The sequence below is a fragment of the Hemibagrus wyckioides genome, linkage group LG03 (assembly GCF_019097595.1).
Source record: "Hemibagrus wyckioides isolate EC202008001 linkage group LG03, SWU_Hwy_1.0, whole genome shotgun sequence".
Lineage (NCBI taxonomy): Eukaryota > Metazoa > Chordata > Actinopteri > Siluriformes > Bagridae > Hemibagrus > Hemibagrus wyckioides.
In genome coordinates this window covers 24287549-24305117 of record NC_080712.1, presented here as the reverse complement: position 1 = coordinate 24305117, position 17569 = coordinate 24287549, and the positions used below count along the sequence as shown (strand labels likewise).

The window sequence follows — 17569 nt, the reverse complement described above, 5'->3', positions numbered from 1 at the left end:
AGCAATCTGAGCAACAGTAGCTCGTCTGTCGGATCGGATCACACGGACCAGCCTTCGCTCCCCACGTGCATCATTGAGCCTTGGCCACCCATGACCCTGTTGCCGGTTCACCACTGTTCCTTCCTTGGACCACTTTTGATAGATACTGACCACTGCAGACCGGGAACACCCCACAAGAGCTGCAGTTTTGGAGATGCTCTGATCCAGTCGTCTAGCCATCACAATTTGATCCTTGTCAATCTCGCTCAAATCCTTACGCTTGTCCATTTTTCCTGCTTCTAACACATCAACTTTGAGGACTTGCTGTCTAATATATCCCACCCACTAACAGGTGCCATGACGAGGAGATCATCAGTGTTATTCACTTCACCTGTCAATGGTCATAATGTTATGACTGATCAGTGTATATCAGTTGTATGCTTGTACAACACAAATTTTGGTATTTACCCATAATTCCCATAAACACCATCGATGTCACCCACATGTAGTCAAAGATGGTAGATTTCATTATTTTCAGTTACGTTTCATCAGCTACATATTCTTTTATCAGTTCAAATGTCCTGACTCCACAGAGAAGCCAAACTTTTAGAAACTAATCTCTTATCATAAAGAGACAGAAAGCATCAGAAAATGTTTAAAATCATAGAATCAAAGCAGTACAGTATTTTCTAGTCAGACCATCTGGAAATTTTCAGGCCAAATATGGTAGTCCTGTTTTTTGTTTTTTTTTGTCATAGACAAAATACTTATGTTCCTCAGAGTATGCTTTCACAGTGACGAGTAAAATAAATAGGAGCGCTCTCATTTTGCTTTAGCCTGGGAGAGGTTATGATGACCGGCTAGGGACGCATGTATATTTTAAATGGAGGGGAAAATATTTTTTGGCATAAGGTGAGAACTCTGTCACAGTGCCTAAGAGAAAAGATTGTCAAAAAAAGAAACCAAAATGTCAGTAATCACATGCCTGCAGCTCTGCTCTATGTGAAGTAGTAGAAATTGTAATGGCTTGAACATAAGTAATATTAAATGTCAAAAAAATGATATATTGGAGGAAATATTTGTCCTGTTCAGAGTCCTCAGTTCTAGCTATGTATAAACCTGTTTATTCTCATGCTCATACCTGCATATTACTTTTGATTAAAAAAAATGGTCTGTAATTGAAGATTGCAGTAATTCACACTAACAGCAATGATATCGTGGCTGTTTGTCTCTTTGCTGATGTGCTGCTAGCCCTGTGTCAGTGTTGATATGCAGCAAGCTCATTGTGAAGAGGAATTATAATAAGGAATTAACTTTTAACATCTGATACCATTATTAACCATAACCATTATCTCAGCTAATGAAACATGCCCTAAGTAACACACCTCCTTGAGAGGATGTTGTAAGATTAATAATTAATAAAACACTTAAGTTTAAATGTGCAATGTGATGGGACACACTGGCTGGAAAGAGATTAAAGGGTCACTCAGTTTGCTCTGTACTGCTAGCATACTCCATATCCACAATGCTGATAATGCTAATTAGGTCAAGCTAATCTAATCATTATCTAATTGATTAAGAAATGTGCATTAGGGACTCACATATAAATGCATATTTATAGAATCATTTTAGAACTGTGTTAAAAATGTGAACAATTGGTAATTGTGAACATCTATAAATATAAATGTCATATGTGTACACCTCAGTGGCGGTCATTTACACAATTTCAGACTTTGTTTTTGACTCCTGATGTTCTGAGGGTTTCTGCCATCAAAAATAAACTCATGTATCTATCCTCAGTTGCTATTTTAAGGAAGGAGATAGTGTTTCACACAGCAATCTTGACTATATCCCAATTTCTGGGGCTGATCAAAAGAATTTTTCTGGAAGATGTGTGCAAAGGTAGATTGTGTAGAGCAGAACAGAACAACATGGAGAGTTGGAGAGTTTTATGGTATAATAAACACCATCAAATACTCAGCAGTTAGGGTTGCTCTGTATGATTTTTCCATGCTATGTAACAGTTGAAGATTGGACTGCGATGACTAATAGATTATTTTAGATCATGCTATTTTCACTCCACAATTATTTGGAAGATCACAACGCCTATTCTTCTTACATAGTTATGTCAGTCCATTGCTAATGATCATTGTTAATGGCAGTGGTAGCTTTGATAAGAAGGTCAGGGGTTTCAAGCCCCAGCTACCACTGTTGGGTCCTTGATCAAGGTCCTTAATCCTCTCTGCACAGCGTGCATCATGGCTGACCCTGTGATCTGACCTCAGCTTCCTAACAAACTGGGATATGCGAAGTACATTAAATGTCACTGTGCTGTAATGTATGTGTGACAAATAATGGCTTAAAAAACAGTAAAGAAAGGTCCTGACTGCTCTTGTTCTGGAAGGCTCTTAACTGACCTCAGAGCAGCTGAAGAGGACACTATAGATTTGACCATACACTTAATGGCCCATTATGTTCACTCACTATGAGCACTCATGAGTCACTGTGGTACTACACTTGAACTTTTTGTTAAGAGCTATGCGCTGCACATCTGATCAGGTACAATATAAATCTGAGGGTTTGTAATTCTGAGAGTTTATAAACAATTAATGGCTTATAAAATGCAATCTACTCATAATTCTTAAGCCAAATCAACATTAGCTGATGCAGCCAGGGTTAGCTGTGAAATTGGTAGCTCAGCTTATTGCACTACTGATTAGAAGGTTGTGAGTTCACTGTTGGGCTCTTGAATAAGGCCTTTTAACCCTAAACTGCTCAGTTGTATAAATGAGATAAATTTAAGTCGCCTTGAATAAGAGCATCTGCCAAATGCTGTAAAAGTAAAATATAGCTGCAGACTACAAGGCATTTTTAATCTTTCTTTTCAGTAATCACTAAGGAGATGTGTGACAGTCAAAGTAATAGGATGATGGTTATGATATCTTTGCAGTGGGACTAGTTAAACAGAGGGAGGTATACTTCTCTCTCCTTTGCTCAGCTTTTAATCAGCTTCTTAAACTGTATGAGAAATGTAGTTGGCACCTGCACAGAAATTCTCCAGCATGGCGCATTGAGCTTTGCTGTATTATGGTAAGGTAACAAAGGGTGCATGTAAAATTAAAATATTTGTGAGTGGCACAATGAAAGATAAATAGCTGTTAATCCAAAAATGATACATAAATCCATCCATCCATCGATCCATTCCCATTTCCATTTTCTATACCTGCTTTATTCCTAATTAGGGTCACGGGAATCTACAGGAGCCTATCCCAGCACACAATGGGCGAAAGGCAGGGGTACACCCCGGACAGGTCGCCAGTATGATGCATAAATCAACAACTGTAAACCAAAATAGTTAACTTAAAAATAAATTTATACACTCTGAAATCATGGAAGTATATGGAATAGCAGAAGTATAATGTGACAGATTAGAAATTAGCAGTTGATGCTACACATATCCATTGTGACATATGAAGTTGGTCATGCTTCTAAATTCCATCAAGTGTTGATTGATAGTGTTACACACTTTCAGTGTTTATTCCTGAGTATACTGTAGTATTCTCATATGTATTGTGTACCTGTGCTGATTGATTTGTGAGCCCTGTTCCCTCCAAGTCTAAAACCTCCAGAGTTCTGCTGGATGCCACAGCAACCGCCAGCATTCCAGCAATCTGGTCCCCTAAGAAATACAGTTTTTAAAAAAGAGCTGAGACAGAGAGAAATGTTTCATGCTTTTAAGTCCTAAAATTGCAACCACTGCATTGCTGCAGCAGTTTGGACACGAAGATAGTATTTTCATTCTGTGGAAAATGGCAATCAGCAAAACACCTGGAAACTAGAACAAGGACATGGCATCATTAATGAGCAGCAGCCCTCTTACTGCTGCTGCTTTTGCACTTGTGCGCATCACAACATGGATGAAGTATGTAAGCTTGAGCTGAATATTAGGGAGACTGGTTTGAAGATTTAACAGCAATGAAGTAATGAAAGTAAGCACAAATTAGATAAAGAGTACTCTGGCTCATTACACCCAACATGGTGAATGAGGAGCTTTGCACCTACAAAATGTTGTAAAGCCAAAACTTTCCATCTGGAGCGTCTTGGATAGCCAACTTATCTTGGTACTTGTTAAGCCAAAAAGCTTGAGATTTATCAAAAGCAGGCTACAAAAGAGCCTCACACATTCAGAGACTATCACTGAAAGTACAAGAGACTTATTCAGTAACAGTCCTTTCAATTTCAGACCTGTTTATAAAACAACGCACCAGCATATGATCACAGAGTGTTTTGTTCTAGTGTTAGTTAGTGTCTTGCTTCTATCAGAAAAGAAAATAAGCCAAATTATCTGCCAATAGAACAAGACTATTTCAAGCTTGAAATAAGTAAACAAAAATGTCTAGAAATTCACTATATGGCCAATAGTATGTGGACACCTGACCATGCTGAACATTCCAGATTCATTCCCCTTTACTGTTATAATAACTTCCACTCTTCGAGGAAGGCTTTCCACTAGAATTTGGAGCATGGATGTGAGTATCTGTGCTCATTCAGCTACAAGAGCATTAGTGATGTCATCCCATGTGTATATAGAGAGCTTGTTTTATGCACATGTGCATCATCATGCTGGAACAGGTTTGAGCCTAAAGCTATAGCATACACAGACATTCTGAACAATTGTGTTTAAAAGTTTGTGCCAAAAGATTAGGAATGACACATAGATGAGTGTGATGGTCAAGTGTCCACTAAAAAAACATAACCTTTGTGTTCTCTGTGTGCTTTTCATATTATATTACGTCCCCAGGAGAGTGTACCAATATCAGGAGGTATTCAGATTCAATCATACACATGCTGTGAAATGCTTTTTACGAATGTCCTTGATATAAAAATAGAGCCATTTAACTCAAAGATAAAAAGAATAAACAATAATGTAATGTAATAAACATAAGACACAAACAAGATACAATAAATAAGAAATAGAACATATAGGGTATATTTTCATTCAAGCTTCAGTGTGTTCACATACCTTTGGTCATGTAATGTAGGCTTAATAAGTTTATATTTGGTTTCCTGTAACCTTATAATACAACATACTTGATCAATTTGACTATATTCAAAATATTTTCACTTGATGAGATGCCACTTTTGGATTGTAAGCCATCCATAAAGTATGAAGTATGATTTAATTTGTCCAGCATGTTCAGGAATGCTTACCTAAGGGATTGTAGTCTAGGTTAAGGACCCGTAGCTGTGAGCTGTGAGCCACTGCGATTGCCAGGCGAGCCCAGCCTTTAGTGGTGATTGCTGGGTTTGCACTTAGCGTCAGCTCTCTCAGACCTGCAGAACAAATATATGTCAAAACAACAAACTGGACATTGCAAAATTTGTAAAGTCAACTGTTTATCTAAGAATAAACAAGAATTCTTGTTTTTTTTGTTAATCTAAAACTTAACTGCCCACTAATTGATTTTAATACTGCACGTGGCTGAACAGTTTATTGCATTTTTATTGTATTTACTTTGATTTAAGGGTAATATGAACTTTTACCAGATTTGGCCCCATCTGGAGGCAACATGCCACAAATCAGCTGAATGGCCTCATCTCCCAGCATACAATCTCCAAGGTCCAAGGACACCAGAGAAGGGTGAGTTGACAGCGCAGTGTACAGAGTGACCAACCCTGCATCTAAAAGAGGGCTTCCATGCAGACTGCAAGGGTGAGAGAAACACATATAATACTTCATTCTTCAGACTTCAAGAAGATTTACTGCGCTTGCTTTGACAAAGGTCTTAAACAACTTTAACCTCTGCCTAACTGGGGACTGTAAGCTCTGAACACTGTAGTGCTGTAAACCAATGCTGCAGGTTTAGGTATTCTCTGCCTCTGATTTGCCTTTATTATTGTTTTCTATGTTGTTTTACATGTTGCAAACCCAACTGAACCATGTACCAAATGACAAGACAAAAACTCAAACTCAAAACAAAATAGGGTTATTTTGCAATACAGCACAAAATTGTTTTTACTCATATGGGATATGCAAAATAAAAATTGTATTTGGTGCCGGTCTGAAGTCTAATAGTTCATTCATTAATTCATTTTCAGTAAAGGTTTCATCTTGATCAGAGTCCCAGTGGATCTGGAGTCTCACCCAAGAACACTGAGAGCAATAAAGGAGAGTTCACCCTGGAATATGACACTAGTCTACTTCCCAGGCACCAGGCCACACACACTCACACCTATGAGCAATTTAAAGTAACCAATCCTGCATGATTTTATACAGTGGAAGGAAAGCAGAGAACCTAGAGAGCTCATGCAAACACAATGACAATGTGTAAAACTCTTTACAATGAAAAACCAGTAAGAGCTCAGAATCAAACTCAGCACCCTGGGGTTAATGAAGCAGCAATGATTTGATTCTGAATGTCAAATACACCATATGGCTGAAACTATGTGGACACCTGACCATCACATCCATATGCAGTTGGAAGCACATAATTAAACAGCAAGTGAACATTCAGTTCTTGAAGTTGATGTGCTGGAGGCAGGAAAAGCATAAGGAATATGGATGACTTTGATAAGGGCCAGGTCTCGTGGGGTGTTCCTATTATGCACTGGTTAGTATCCACCATACGTGGTAAAAGCAAGGACACCTAGGGAACTGGCAACAGGGTCATGGGCTCACTGATGCATGTAAAGATCGAAGGCTAGCCCATCTGGTTTGATCCTACAGAACAGCTACTCTAGCATAAACTGCTGTAAAAGTTAATACTGGTTTTGATAGAAAGGTGTCAGAAGACACAATGGATCGCAAGTTGCTGCATATGAGGCGCTCTGGGCACTCTTACTGGGCTGCATCTGCTCAAGCTATCCACTGCAAGCACCAGCAATGAGCACGTAAGTATCAGGCCTGGACCATGGAGCAATGGAAGAAGGTGGTCTGGCCCGTTCAATGATATCTATGCATGTGCGTTCTGGGGAAAAAATGGAAAAAAAGATGCACTATGGAAAGAAGGCAGGCAGTGTGATGCTCTGGGCAACATTCTGCTGGGAAACCCTTGGTTGATGTTAATTTGCTATGTACCATCTACCTAAACATTGTTGCAGACCAAGTACACCCCGTAATGTTAGCAGTATTCCCTAATGGCTGTGGCCTGCCACACTGCAGCCATTGTTCAGGAATGGTTTGAGGAACATGTCAAAGAGTTCATGGTGTTTTTTTGGCCTTTACATTATTCAGTTCTCAATTCAACTGAGCATCTATGGAATGTTCTGGACATACAAGTCTATCAGTGGAGTCTCCACCTCAACTTACTGGACTTAAAGTATCTGCTACTAACATCTTCAATTCAATTAAAATTTATTTGTATAGAGCTTTTAACAATGGGCATTGTCTGAAAGCAGCTTTACAGAAGTAGACACAGAGAAAGAAATTATAAAGTTTAAATTTAAGATACTATTTTATCCCTATTTTATCCCTAATGAGTGATCCTGAGGCAACAGTGGCAAGGAAAAACTCCCCGAGATGATATGAGGAAGAAACCTTGAGAGGAACCAGACTCAGAATAAAACCCATCCTCACTGTCACACTGGATAGGAAATAATGTAAATGTAAATAATGTCCTTTCTACAACGTCTTGGTGCCAGATACAACAGCACACCTTCAGAGGTCTTGTGGTCCATGTGTAGTCCATGTTTTGATGCATCAGAGCTGTTTTCTTGGCACAAAATGAACCTACACAATATTAGGCAGGTGGTCTTAATGTTATGGCTCATCTGTGTGTTTTTGTAACTCAATAAAGCAAAACTTCCGTACAATCCTGTTGTACACGGTCAGTTTTGTTTTACTTAACTGATTCATTAATTAAACACCGGCACAGTTGTAACTGATTAATTACTATATGAGTTAATTCAATCCTCGGTGTTAATTTACTACAGCAGCGGTTTATTCAGCACTAGTGAACTGAACAGCGGCTCTGAACTGGGACAAAGTTATTTAAAAACACTGTTAACAAATATACCAGGACATATGTAATAAATAGCAATTAAACGATATTTAAGGCAGAATTAGAAGGAAGATAAGCAGATATACAGTGTGTTTTACTTACAACAGTGTCTGTATGGACCTGTTGGCAGTGAGCGCTTCAGCCAGCTGCTTCGCGCGGCCGCCGCTGGACACCACGCCCAGGTTCAGGTTGAGCTGCGCGAGCGAGCGCGACTCGGACACACCGCGACACACGCGCCCGAAGTCCCTGTCAGACAGCTGACATCCCCGCACCGACAACAACCTCACACTGTTCTCCTTCAGACTGTCGCAAATGTCTCGGATTTCTGCCCCGGACAGCGCCTCTCCTGTGATCTGAATTGAACCCGGCAGCATGTTGGTGAGGCTGGAAGTCACGGTCGAGTCCACACCATCGTCGATTCAGGTAACTGAGGTAAGGCAGCTTAACTTCGATATTAATAAGAGACGACGACGCCCCAAATGAATTAGCTACATCGTTTAAATACACACTAAAACGAGAGGGTGATGATAAGGAAAGGGAAACAGCATGTCACTTGATTAAAAAAACAAACTATAAACCCTGAGGATCTGTGCTCATGCCATTAGCAGGCTTAGCGCATCTCCAAAGTTACCATGTTTATAAAGACAGTGTTGCTCTCCGCCTGACCGAGACCTTTCCTCCCACAACAGAGCCTCGTTATGAGGTGTTCAATACCTTTGAGCAGAATTCTTGGTTAAATATGGCTTTAAATCCTTGAACAGGTGCAGGATTCTCAGTTTCAGGTTGTCCACTCCTGCGTGAGAACCACGAATGCGTTTTGCGGCATCCAGACAAAGCTAATCGTTCCTGGTGTCCGTTACCATGGACACCACCCGTCCTGTGTCGCCGAGAATTCACAAGCTAAATAAGAGCTCACTATCCAGACAAGTCTCCCGTGATGCTCTGAACGCGCGAGGTGCTGATAATCCGCTTCTGTGCGCTGACTGTAGGGGGATTTGTGCTAAGGGTAACCTACAAAGCACTCTGAGTGCGTTTCCCTTAACTGGGAAACTGATCCCAGAGCTACTGATGTAACAACTATACACCGTGTACCCTGTTAGGGATCACATGCGATTAGTTGGGTCTAGTTTGCTTCTACGAGAAGCCTCATACCCTTAGGAAATTCCAGTAGAGAGCACACACCGCTTCTAATGGTTCCAGTTAGTTAGTGGTCTGGGTGATTTGACTATTTGATTACATGGAAATTGGAACAGCCTTCCAAATAGCATCAATTTTATGCTTGTAGATCAAAGCTGTTTGAGTCTTCAGGAAATATATCAAAGTGTGCCCTTAAATCTAAAACGTACTTGTGAAAATAACTCCTTCCCATTTTGTCTCTATTGATACATCACAAGGTTGAAAGATTCAAAAGAAACCATCAGAGCTTGAGGCTGTATTCTGCTGGGGCGGATCATGACAGCCCAGCTTTTACCCTGAAAGCCCTTTTAGTCTATTCTTCTTCCTTCTGAATAATCCAGCGTGGTCTGTCCAGCAATCAGCTAAACACAAGACTAGATGGTGAAGCTGATAGACCGTCTTTTGGAGCTGGCATGTATGCATGTTATATTCCAGATTCTTTGTTACTTGAATTGTTTGAGAAAATGCTTCAGACTTAATAATTGTTTAGACTAATCTTGATTGGTCAGTAGGAAGTGTGTCAAAATGAACATAAATGTGAATAAAGAACAAAATAATAAGTATAATGTCCAAAATGCCCAATTAGATTCTTGGCCTTATTAGAGTTTATTGTTATCTTAGTCATTTCTTATGCAGCCTATCTCCAAAATGTGATGTCTGATAGTTAACCAATTGTGCCCAGAGTAGATCTAGTTGCAAAGCCACATCTCCCCGTGGAGCTGGGTGAAATCTGAACCCAGATTCCTGTCACCAACACAGGTGGTATACAGCAAGGACGTCTCAATGCTGAATACAGAAAAGCTTTGTCTTTATCCAACCTCAATAACCCAGACTCTTACACTATAGCTCACATTAATATGTGAGGATAGATGTCATTTCAAATCTCCATTTCCTCTAACGTATTGAATAGAATGTGTGACTTAGGAATATCACGATGGGTGAAATCAGTAATGTTTCAATAATCTTAAACATGACAATAATACAATATAGTAACAGTAAGCAGCAACATTACATCATTGTCACTGACCATTTTGTTGTCAAGGCAACAGCAACTGAAAACATATTGTCACACATCTCACGTCTCAGTGATTACTGAATATAAATGCCATAATGTTTTTACTTTTAACATACTGAATATCTAGTGGAACATATAAACTTGTAACACTCAGACACTTTACGTTTATGAATTTGCAGCATGAAAGAACTTGTTTTAATACATTACTTTTATTCTAAATTTTCTCTGTACAGCAACCCTATAAATACAAAGTACACATGTTAATATCCATAATCTCACACCCACAGATCCTCCAAGTAGTGTATGGAGGAGTACATGACAAATAAAACAGATTTTTAAAAAAAGTGAATCCATAAATACATGATCACTTCATATCTGCATCGAGAAATTGCTTTTACTAAATTAATTTTTGCCCAAGTAGAAAGTACAATAAGGAATTTGACCATATATGTTTCTGCTTGGAAATAACATTAAATTTGGGAGCAAGCCATGTTGTGCCACAATCAATGTAATGGTTTTCATATTCTTAATGTTTCATATCTTTAGTATTCATCAAAGTTGGGATTTTGGAAAAAGAAGCAGAAGCTGTGATGTTAACAAACAATATGTAAAAAAAAAAATCTTTTAAACCAATAAACCTGCTTTTCTTTGCCCAGATAAAAAGTACCAATAAACCCCATAAAAGAAACAACCGGTTTTACAGATTTCATTTTCAGTGGACCCCCAAGATCTGCAGAACATCTGCAGGAAATTTTTAACTTGCAATATGAGCACAAGTATGAGCTCAACATATCATTAAAGGTGAATTTCTCCTCAACCAAACATCTTTTAGAGTAAAAGATACTAATCAGCCGGAAATGACACTTGTGTGGAAACAGACAAATTTTAAGGAATTTTACCCAAGATGACTAATAAAATAACAGAATCTCAATTTCAGTTACGACTGCATATATAATCCAATTCTATTTAAAGTTTCCATCATCTAGTGAAGGGTATATGATTATAGAGTAAAGGATTTTTTAAATTTTTAACATAAATATAATAATAAATAGTGTTGTCCTGACAAGGATAAATTGTTGCAGTTAGAAGCTTCTCTTATTTTGAAGGTATTACTCAAAAATTCCCACAACTAGAAAAAGGTCCAATATTAGACATGAGATGGTGTTTATAAAATTGGTAAATTATAGCTGAAATAAAATTCACCTTTACAAAACTTTAAATGAATAAGTGCATGTGGTGATGCATCAGGCAAACTTCATTGCACTTTACTTACATGAACGAGTCTTTAGTGTTGCCATATAGCAGAAAAAGAATGACTGTGTTCTCTGGCAATAATAGCAACTTACAGCAAATTTTCCTGTTGCCTAACAAGATTTTGCAACAGCAGATAATCTCAGGGAACTTAAATTATAGTTAAGACCCAAAGAACTGAAGATAAGGAATGGTTAGGCATCTTTTTTTTTTTATGTCTAAGATCCGATTACACCACCATATGACCATAACTTGTGTTGGTCATTGCGTCAAACATTATTTTTTAACTGATAGCCGGACTGACACCTTGCTGAGGTGGTAGATATGAACTACCTTTGTTACGCTCCTGTGCCCAGTTTGTTTACACCCAAACCAGTTTCCTTGTCCAAAGAGAAAAGCATCAGAATAAATGATTACTGTGAGTGTATGATTGCAGCCATAGACTTCACTGTGGAATTCATAACAACAGTAGCCACATTAGGGACATCTCTGGCCACTCTCTGAATGGGGGGGACATTGGGTCCTTCTAGGGTGTCCAGGATCCCTTCAGAAAGAAAAAAATAATAACGCCATGCTTTATTAATAACCTATTGATATTATTATAGAACAATAATAGTAGAATACAACTATATTATTTATTAGCAGATCAGGTCATTAGCAGATCAGTTCCTTTCTCAAGAACCAGCTAATAGTGTTAAACAAATGAACTGGTAGGTATTGATCAATAACAATTTTTAAATATAATATTTTTGGATATTGCTGATTTACTGGTAATACAGCACAAGCATAGAGGTCTTGGAGATATCAGTACACATTTTCAGAAGAAAAAGAAAACAAAAATACACATTGCACTCTCAATACTGTGAGGCTGATAATTTTTCCAAAATTCTGACCTAGTTATATATTACACCCCATAATTGTTTCTAAAAGTAGACTCAAGACTAAAGACAAGAGCTCTATTATCACAAGGTAATAATGATGTCTCGCTATTCACAAGAGACAATACTTTCATTATTTGGTGGCCCGTTGGGCTTCTTTCTTAAATTTTCTGTAACAGCCCAAGTTATAAGCGTACAGTTACTCTAAATTATCTGTGAATCAAATCAAATGAAAGATGAACAATGACTGAATATAGCTTAATATACACACTGAATATAATGAATGCTGAATATAGATTTATGATGTGCAGTTACGATAAAGAGATCAAACATTTCATAATCTACATGAGCATATTCATTACCTTCGACCATCTTGTGGTAGGCAAAATGCAGATAGAGCAGGAAAAGCATGTGGAGAGCTGTCAGGGTTCCACACAAAATGAGACGAGGAGTTTTACCCACAGTACGGGAAATCAGCACGGCCACCTGAGAGAGCAAGTGGGAGGAAAGGAGAAAATCAGGACTGAACTGACTCGGCACATCGATTTCTGTACTAGATACACAGTATGGTTAAAATATCTTAGTGCACTATGAAGAGCTCTGATTTAATTATTTCTCCTCCAATTTTATTTTATTCAATAATATTTTAAACAATGTATTATTTACTAAAAGCAGTTTAGATGGTAATATAATAGACAACTCATTTATATTATATATAGTATAGCTTTCTACTTAAAGAGACAATATAAACCCACACAGTGTGTTGGAGGTGTGTATGTGTTACGAATTAAAAGGAATAAATTAAAGAACTGTGTAATTTTCCATTTTAATGCTGCTAGAAAAACAGTTCTCCAATAGTCTTTTCAACACCACTGCATCTTAATAAATATATGATCTAACATTCTGCTGATTACCTTTAAAAAGTGTCTGAAGTGCAGTGAATAACTACATCATTGGAATCTTGGTAAAATAAAGCACTGAAGCATTAAACTGTGTATTGATATCTGTTGGCCCATGGGAAAGCTTTGCTAAAGCATTTCACTACATGTACTGTCTTTTGTTGTGATTGTGAAATTTAAAGTGTTCATTTAAACTGACAGTGAAATTAGTTTGTCATTACCATCCGAAGAGTAGAAAGTCCTCCTATTACCAGCCACAAAATATAGAACAAGGAATGAAAGTGGACATTGTAGGTGACGAAAAGGACCATGCAATGACCAAAGAGACCATAGCCCTGCAAAACACAGTTTCAAAGAATTATACACAAGTGCAGTGGGCCATACCACCTCAATCAGAACAAATCAACTCATTCAGACGTTACTCACTAGTAAAGACAACATCTGGAGCATGGTGATCTGAGAATTGCAAAGGTAAGCCAAGAAATAGATGAAGGAGGATGTTCCAAGCCAGTAGCCGAAACATGTCCCAATGGCAGTTCCCATCAGTGTTCCTTCTCTCTGTTGAATTAAACGTCATTACTCAGTGAGAAAGATGATGCAGAGATTTAAAAATATTCGTGACAGACCTCCAGAATGGGAGTGAAATGCATGAACCACAGGTTTACACAGAATTCTAATTGGCTAACTAGTATCTGTGAAATGTATAGAGTATTGCTTACAATAACAGTTCCAGAAGTCTTCATGCCATGAAGGAGGATGGCCACCATAGTGAACACCAGCATCATTGGTCCATACAACTCCCCAGCAATTTTCTATTGGTTTGAAAAATATACACTTCAGAAGAGCTCTCCCATTTCTACACACTTTTAACAACAATTTGACATAAAATCTGCCATTCAACCATTCAAAAAATTACTTTCTGTTAAACAACAATGAAAAAATGCTTACCTGTGGAAAATTAATCATTTTGAGCGGAATCATGGATTCAATTAATCTGTGTAGAAATGTGAACTATCATCAGTGGAAATGCCCAAACATAAACACATTACATGTGAGAACATGACCTGTTTTGGATCTTACCTGTTTCTCACTTGAATAGGCTCAACGTCAAAGTAAGGTCGGAGGATGTCGATGTTAGCATACAGGTTAAAGGCTTTTGAGGCCTGCCGCTTGCCTGCTTTCCAAACCTGTATCAAGTCATAAAATATCAGTCATGTGCTTATACATTCACTTCACTAACAGAAAACTATACTGTGAATGAGAGCAAATGAAAGTGGACTAGTGACTGAATATAGCTGGATTACAAACTAACGATATATAATAACAATATAGCCAAGTTATCAACAAAAGTAACAAATGATTCAAAGAGTTATCACTTGAAATTCTTTGACTACATAGGAAGAAGAAACTGAAGTACTCTCATTTATTTTTCTTTATTTTAAGTGACATTTCCTGACAGTCACTTTGCATGTTCAACTCTGTTACAAAAATCATAGATGAAAACTTAATTATTAAAAACTTATAAATTTAGAAAGGCCTTAATGTATGCATGCCATTAGAATAAGTCCTAGTTAAGCACTTAAAAAAAACTCAGCCTAGTTATTTTATGGCTGTTATTATTATTATTAATAATTATGGTTAATGTATGTTCCCTTAGATTCAAGGTTAAAAAATGAACTAGAAATAAAGTTTTTTTTGTTATAAGAGTTGAACAAGTTAAATGGCACTGCAATTATATCACCTACCACATGTAAGAGCAAGTAAAGGACAGCAGAATAATATCCCGTATACTGTAACAGTGTAAAATTGTCACACTACACAGCTGCTAACCTCATCGGCGACTTGTCTCCCTAACTGGCCTTTAAGGCCCTTCATGCCGAGGAACTCTCCATCTTCTCCAGCGTCATCCTCAGTAGCTGCCGCCTCGGCTGCCACCTCCTCCTCTTCCTTCATACGCTGGTGCATCTCTCCCATGTCCTCAAAGCTGGAGCCAGACGTGTCGTCCATGTTCTCCATGTCTATAACCGCTGAGCTACTGCCCTGTAAGGAAATTAAAATTGTAGCAAAACACACAGAAATGTTACATTTAGATAATGCCAATCTGATTTTTTAGGACAGTGGTAAATGACGTGTTGAGAACCAGAAGGTTTTGGGTTCATATCCCATTCTCCAGCTCCTCCTCCACACAACCTGTATTCAGATTTTCCTCATTTCTAGTTCTCTTTTGACAATGAAGAAATGTAATGCAGTGAAATTCAAATATCTATCATGAAATTTAGTCTTTTTGTCCCCTGATTCTTAGGCTGCTCAGTCTGTAGTTGTTGCCATCAAAACATAACAATATGGTTATAGTTTGGTGTGGTGAATGTGACAGTATTTTAAAAAACATTGATCGTCGATAAAAACTCGTCATCCAACTAGCTAGCTAACAAACTAACTACGTAGCCAAGTCACAGGACGAATCTCAAACGCCTTTCTATTGTACAAGTAAACTCTTCTCATACCCTAGGTAGTGCACATATATAGGGAGTAGGGAGCCATTTGAGATTCGGAGCAGTTTGCCAAAGATAATGGCCGTGATTTTGATTAAATGACAACACAGGCTTCAGACTACGAACTAAAATACATACAAATTAAAGTAACTTTACTGACGAACAATAAACACAGAAAAGCCTGTAAATAACGAACAAGCTAGTTAGCTAGGTTACCTGGATCATAATGTTGTCATCAAAACCACCCCATGGTTCCGTATTCGTGTTTTTGGCTCCTTCCGATGCCGACATTTTAGCCCTTGGTGTAACGACACTACAGTAGAAAGTTAAGAAGCTATGCGACTGTGATGTGACTATACAAAGACACCAACTCTCATTATATTGTTAGCTACAAATCCACGAATTTGGATGATTGTTCCTGCCAGAAACATTCAGCGACATTCCACATCGCAGCTGTGAAGCAAGAAGCAATGGGATCGTTCACTCGGCGAGGAGTCGATTCACTGAACCGAAACCGGATCTTCAAATGCCAGAGTCACGTGACCGGCAGTGTAAGCACTCACAGTGGACAGGTTGTTGTGATTATTATGCGCCTGTTCCTTGCTTTGCAATGTAAAGGTGTACTGCTTTGTATTGTTGCCATGTTGTTTGTACAAAACAAATTGTTAATAAAAAAAAATGGCTTTAACGTTAAAAAAGGTTGTTGTGATTGTCTGATAGGTGTCACTTTCAAAAGGCAATATGAAAATTAATATTTTCTTTGCAGCTTAATTGTTTTCCTTGCCAATATTTTATCCATAAATGTAAAATATTTTTTAAAAACCTCTTTTTTAACCCTTCAAAGAGATATTGGGCTCTGTATTAAAATCTAACCCTAGCCCTAACAATAAAGCTACAAAAACTCTTGCTCACATTTTGTTATTTTTAAGTTTCCTTCTTTATTTATTTATTTTTAATAAGATGTGTGTTGTATTTAAGTTATTTATGCTCCAGTTTTCCTTAATTCCCCCTTTGTTTTTTCTTTTTTATATGGTTAGGTAGTTTACTTTGGCACTTTATTATGTTGGGCTATGAATCAACCCTTGGCTATTATCCCTTGGCATATGTTTTATTTACTAACTATTATTTTGTATGCAACTGATGATTAATACTGAGTTTATTTTATGAAAACTCTGCGTGGACTGAACTGTGGCTCGGTTTTCATTGATTTGACACAAAAGGTGTTGAATAGCCTCATCTTTCAAAATGCATTCATTCTCTTCAACCTCTAGCAAAGTGCTGTATGTCTGCGGCATGTTTTTAACATTTTTTCATTCTGTTTCTAGAATCATTCAATATGAGTTCAAAACAAAAATAAAGTCTCACTGTGATGTTAAAATGTGTTCTAAATAAATAAATAAATAAATAAACAAATAAAAAAAATAATAAATGAATGAATAAATAAATAATAAACTGAGTTGTTCATCTACCCACGTTGTTTTATTTTGTAATTCATTACTATCTATACAAAAAAGGGAACATCTTTGTAATGATTTTTGTGTGTAAACCTGTGCTTCATTTACATCACAGAAGCACTGCAACTGATGCACTGCATTTCCTTGATTCACTTGATTACATCATTTCCACATGAATAAAATATTACATTAACATAAATATTTGTATTGTGCTGTACACTAAAAAGATCTTTTAAATGCTTGGGTTGATGTCATGTTGGTCCATGACATCAGGAAGTATTTTTGAAAGCGTTTTGTCAACTCTAGAATACTGTACTACAGTTTATCGGCATTATCTTAATTATTATAAGATTTTAAGGAGTGTAGAAGTCTGACCTCTGTGCAGTAACACGTGGCGACCAGCAGGTGTCACTACAACAGCTATG

At 37.6% G+C, this 17569-nt stretch overlaps 2 protein-coding genes across 4 annotated transcripts in view; both read right to left on the bottom strand.

The window, feature by feature from the left end:
* Nucleotides 1–10197, bottom strand: part of lrrc73 (leucine rich repeat containing 73) — a 32811-nt gene extending 22614 nt beyond the window's left edge. For all 3 annotated transcript variants that reach the window (XM_058386657.1, XM_058386659.1, XM_058386658.1), the window contains exons 1-4: nucleotides 8082–10197; nucleotides 5524–5684; nucleotides 5191–5313; nucleotides 3558–3658 (exon numbers count right to left, since the gene is read on the bottom strand). In XM_058386657.1, the coding sequence (XP_058242640.1) occupies nucleotides 3558–3658; nucleotides 5191–5313; nucleotides 5524–5684; nucleotides 8082–8353 (657 nt within the window). In that variant the 5' untranslated portion in view covers nucleotides 8354–10197. The remainder of the gene's footprint in view (nucleotides 1–3557; nucleotides 3659–5190; nucleotides 5314–5523; nucleotides 5685–8081) is intronic.
* A 137-nt stretch (nucleotides 10198–10334) lies between these two features.
* On the bottom strand, nucleotides 10335–16198 carry yipf3 (Yip1 domain family, member 3). The gene is made up of 9 exons (XM_058386655.1): nucleotides 15907–16198; nucleotides 15029–15238; nucleotides 14279–14385; nucleotides 14147–14192; nucleotides 13918–14010; nucleotides 13625–13756; nucleotides 13420–13533; nucleotides 12662–12785; nucleotides 10335–11965 (listed from the first exon to the last, which is right to left on the bottom strand). The coding sequence occupies exons 1-9, from the start codon at nucleotides 15979–15981 to the stop codon at nucleotides 11835–11837; spliced, it is 1032 nt and encodes a 343-aa protein (XP_058242638.1). The 5' UTR covers nucleotides 15982–16198; the 3' UTR covers nucleotides 10335–11834.
* Nucleotides 16199–17569: the final 1371 nt, after the last annotated feature.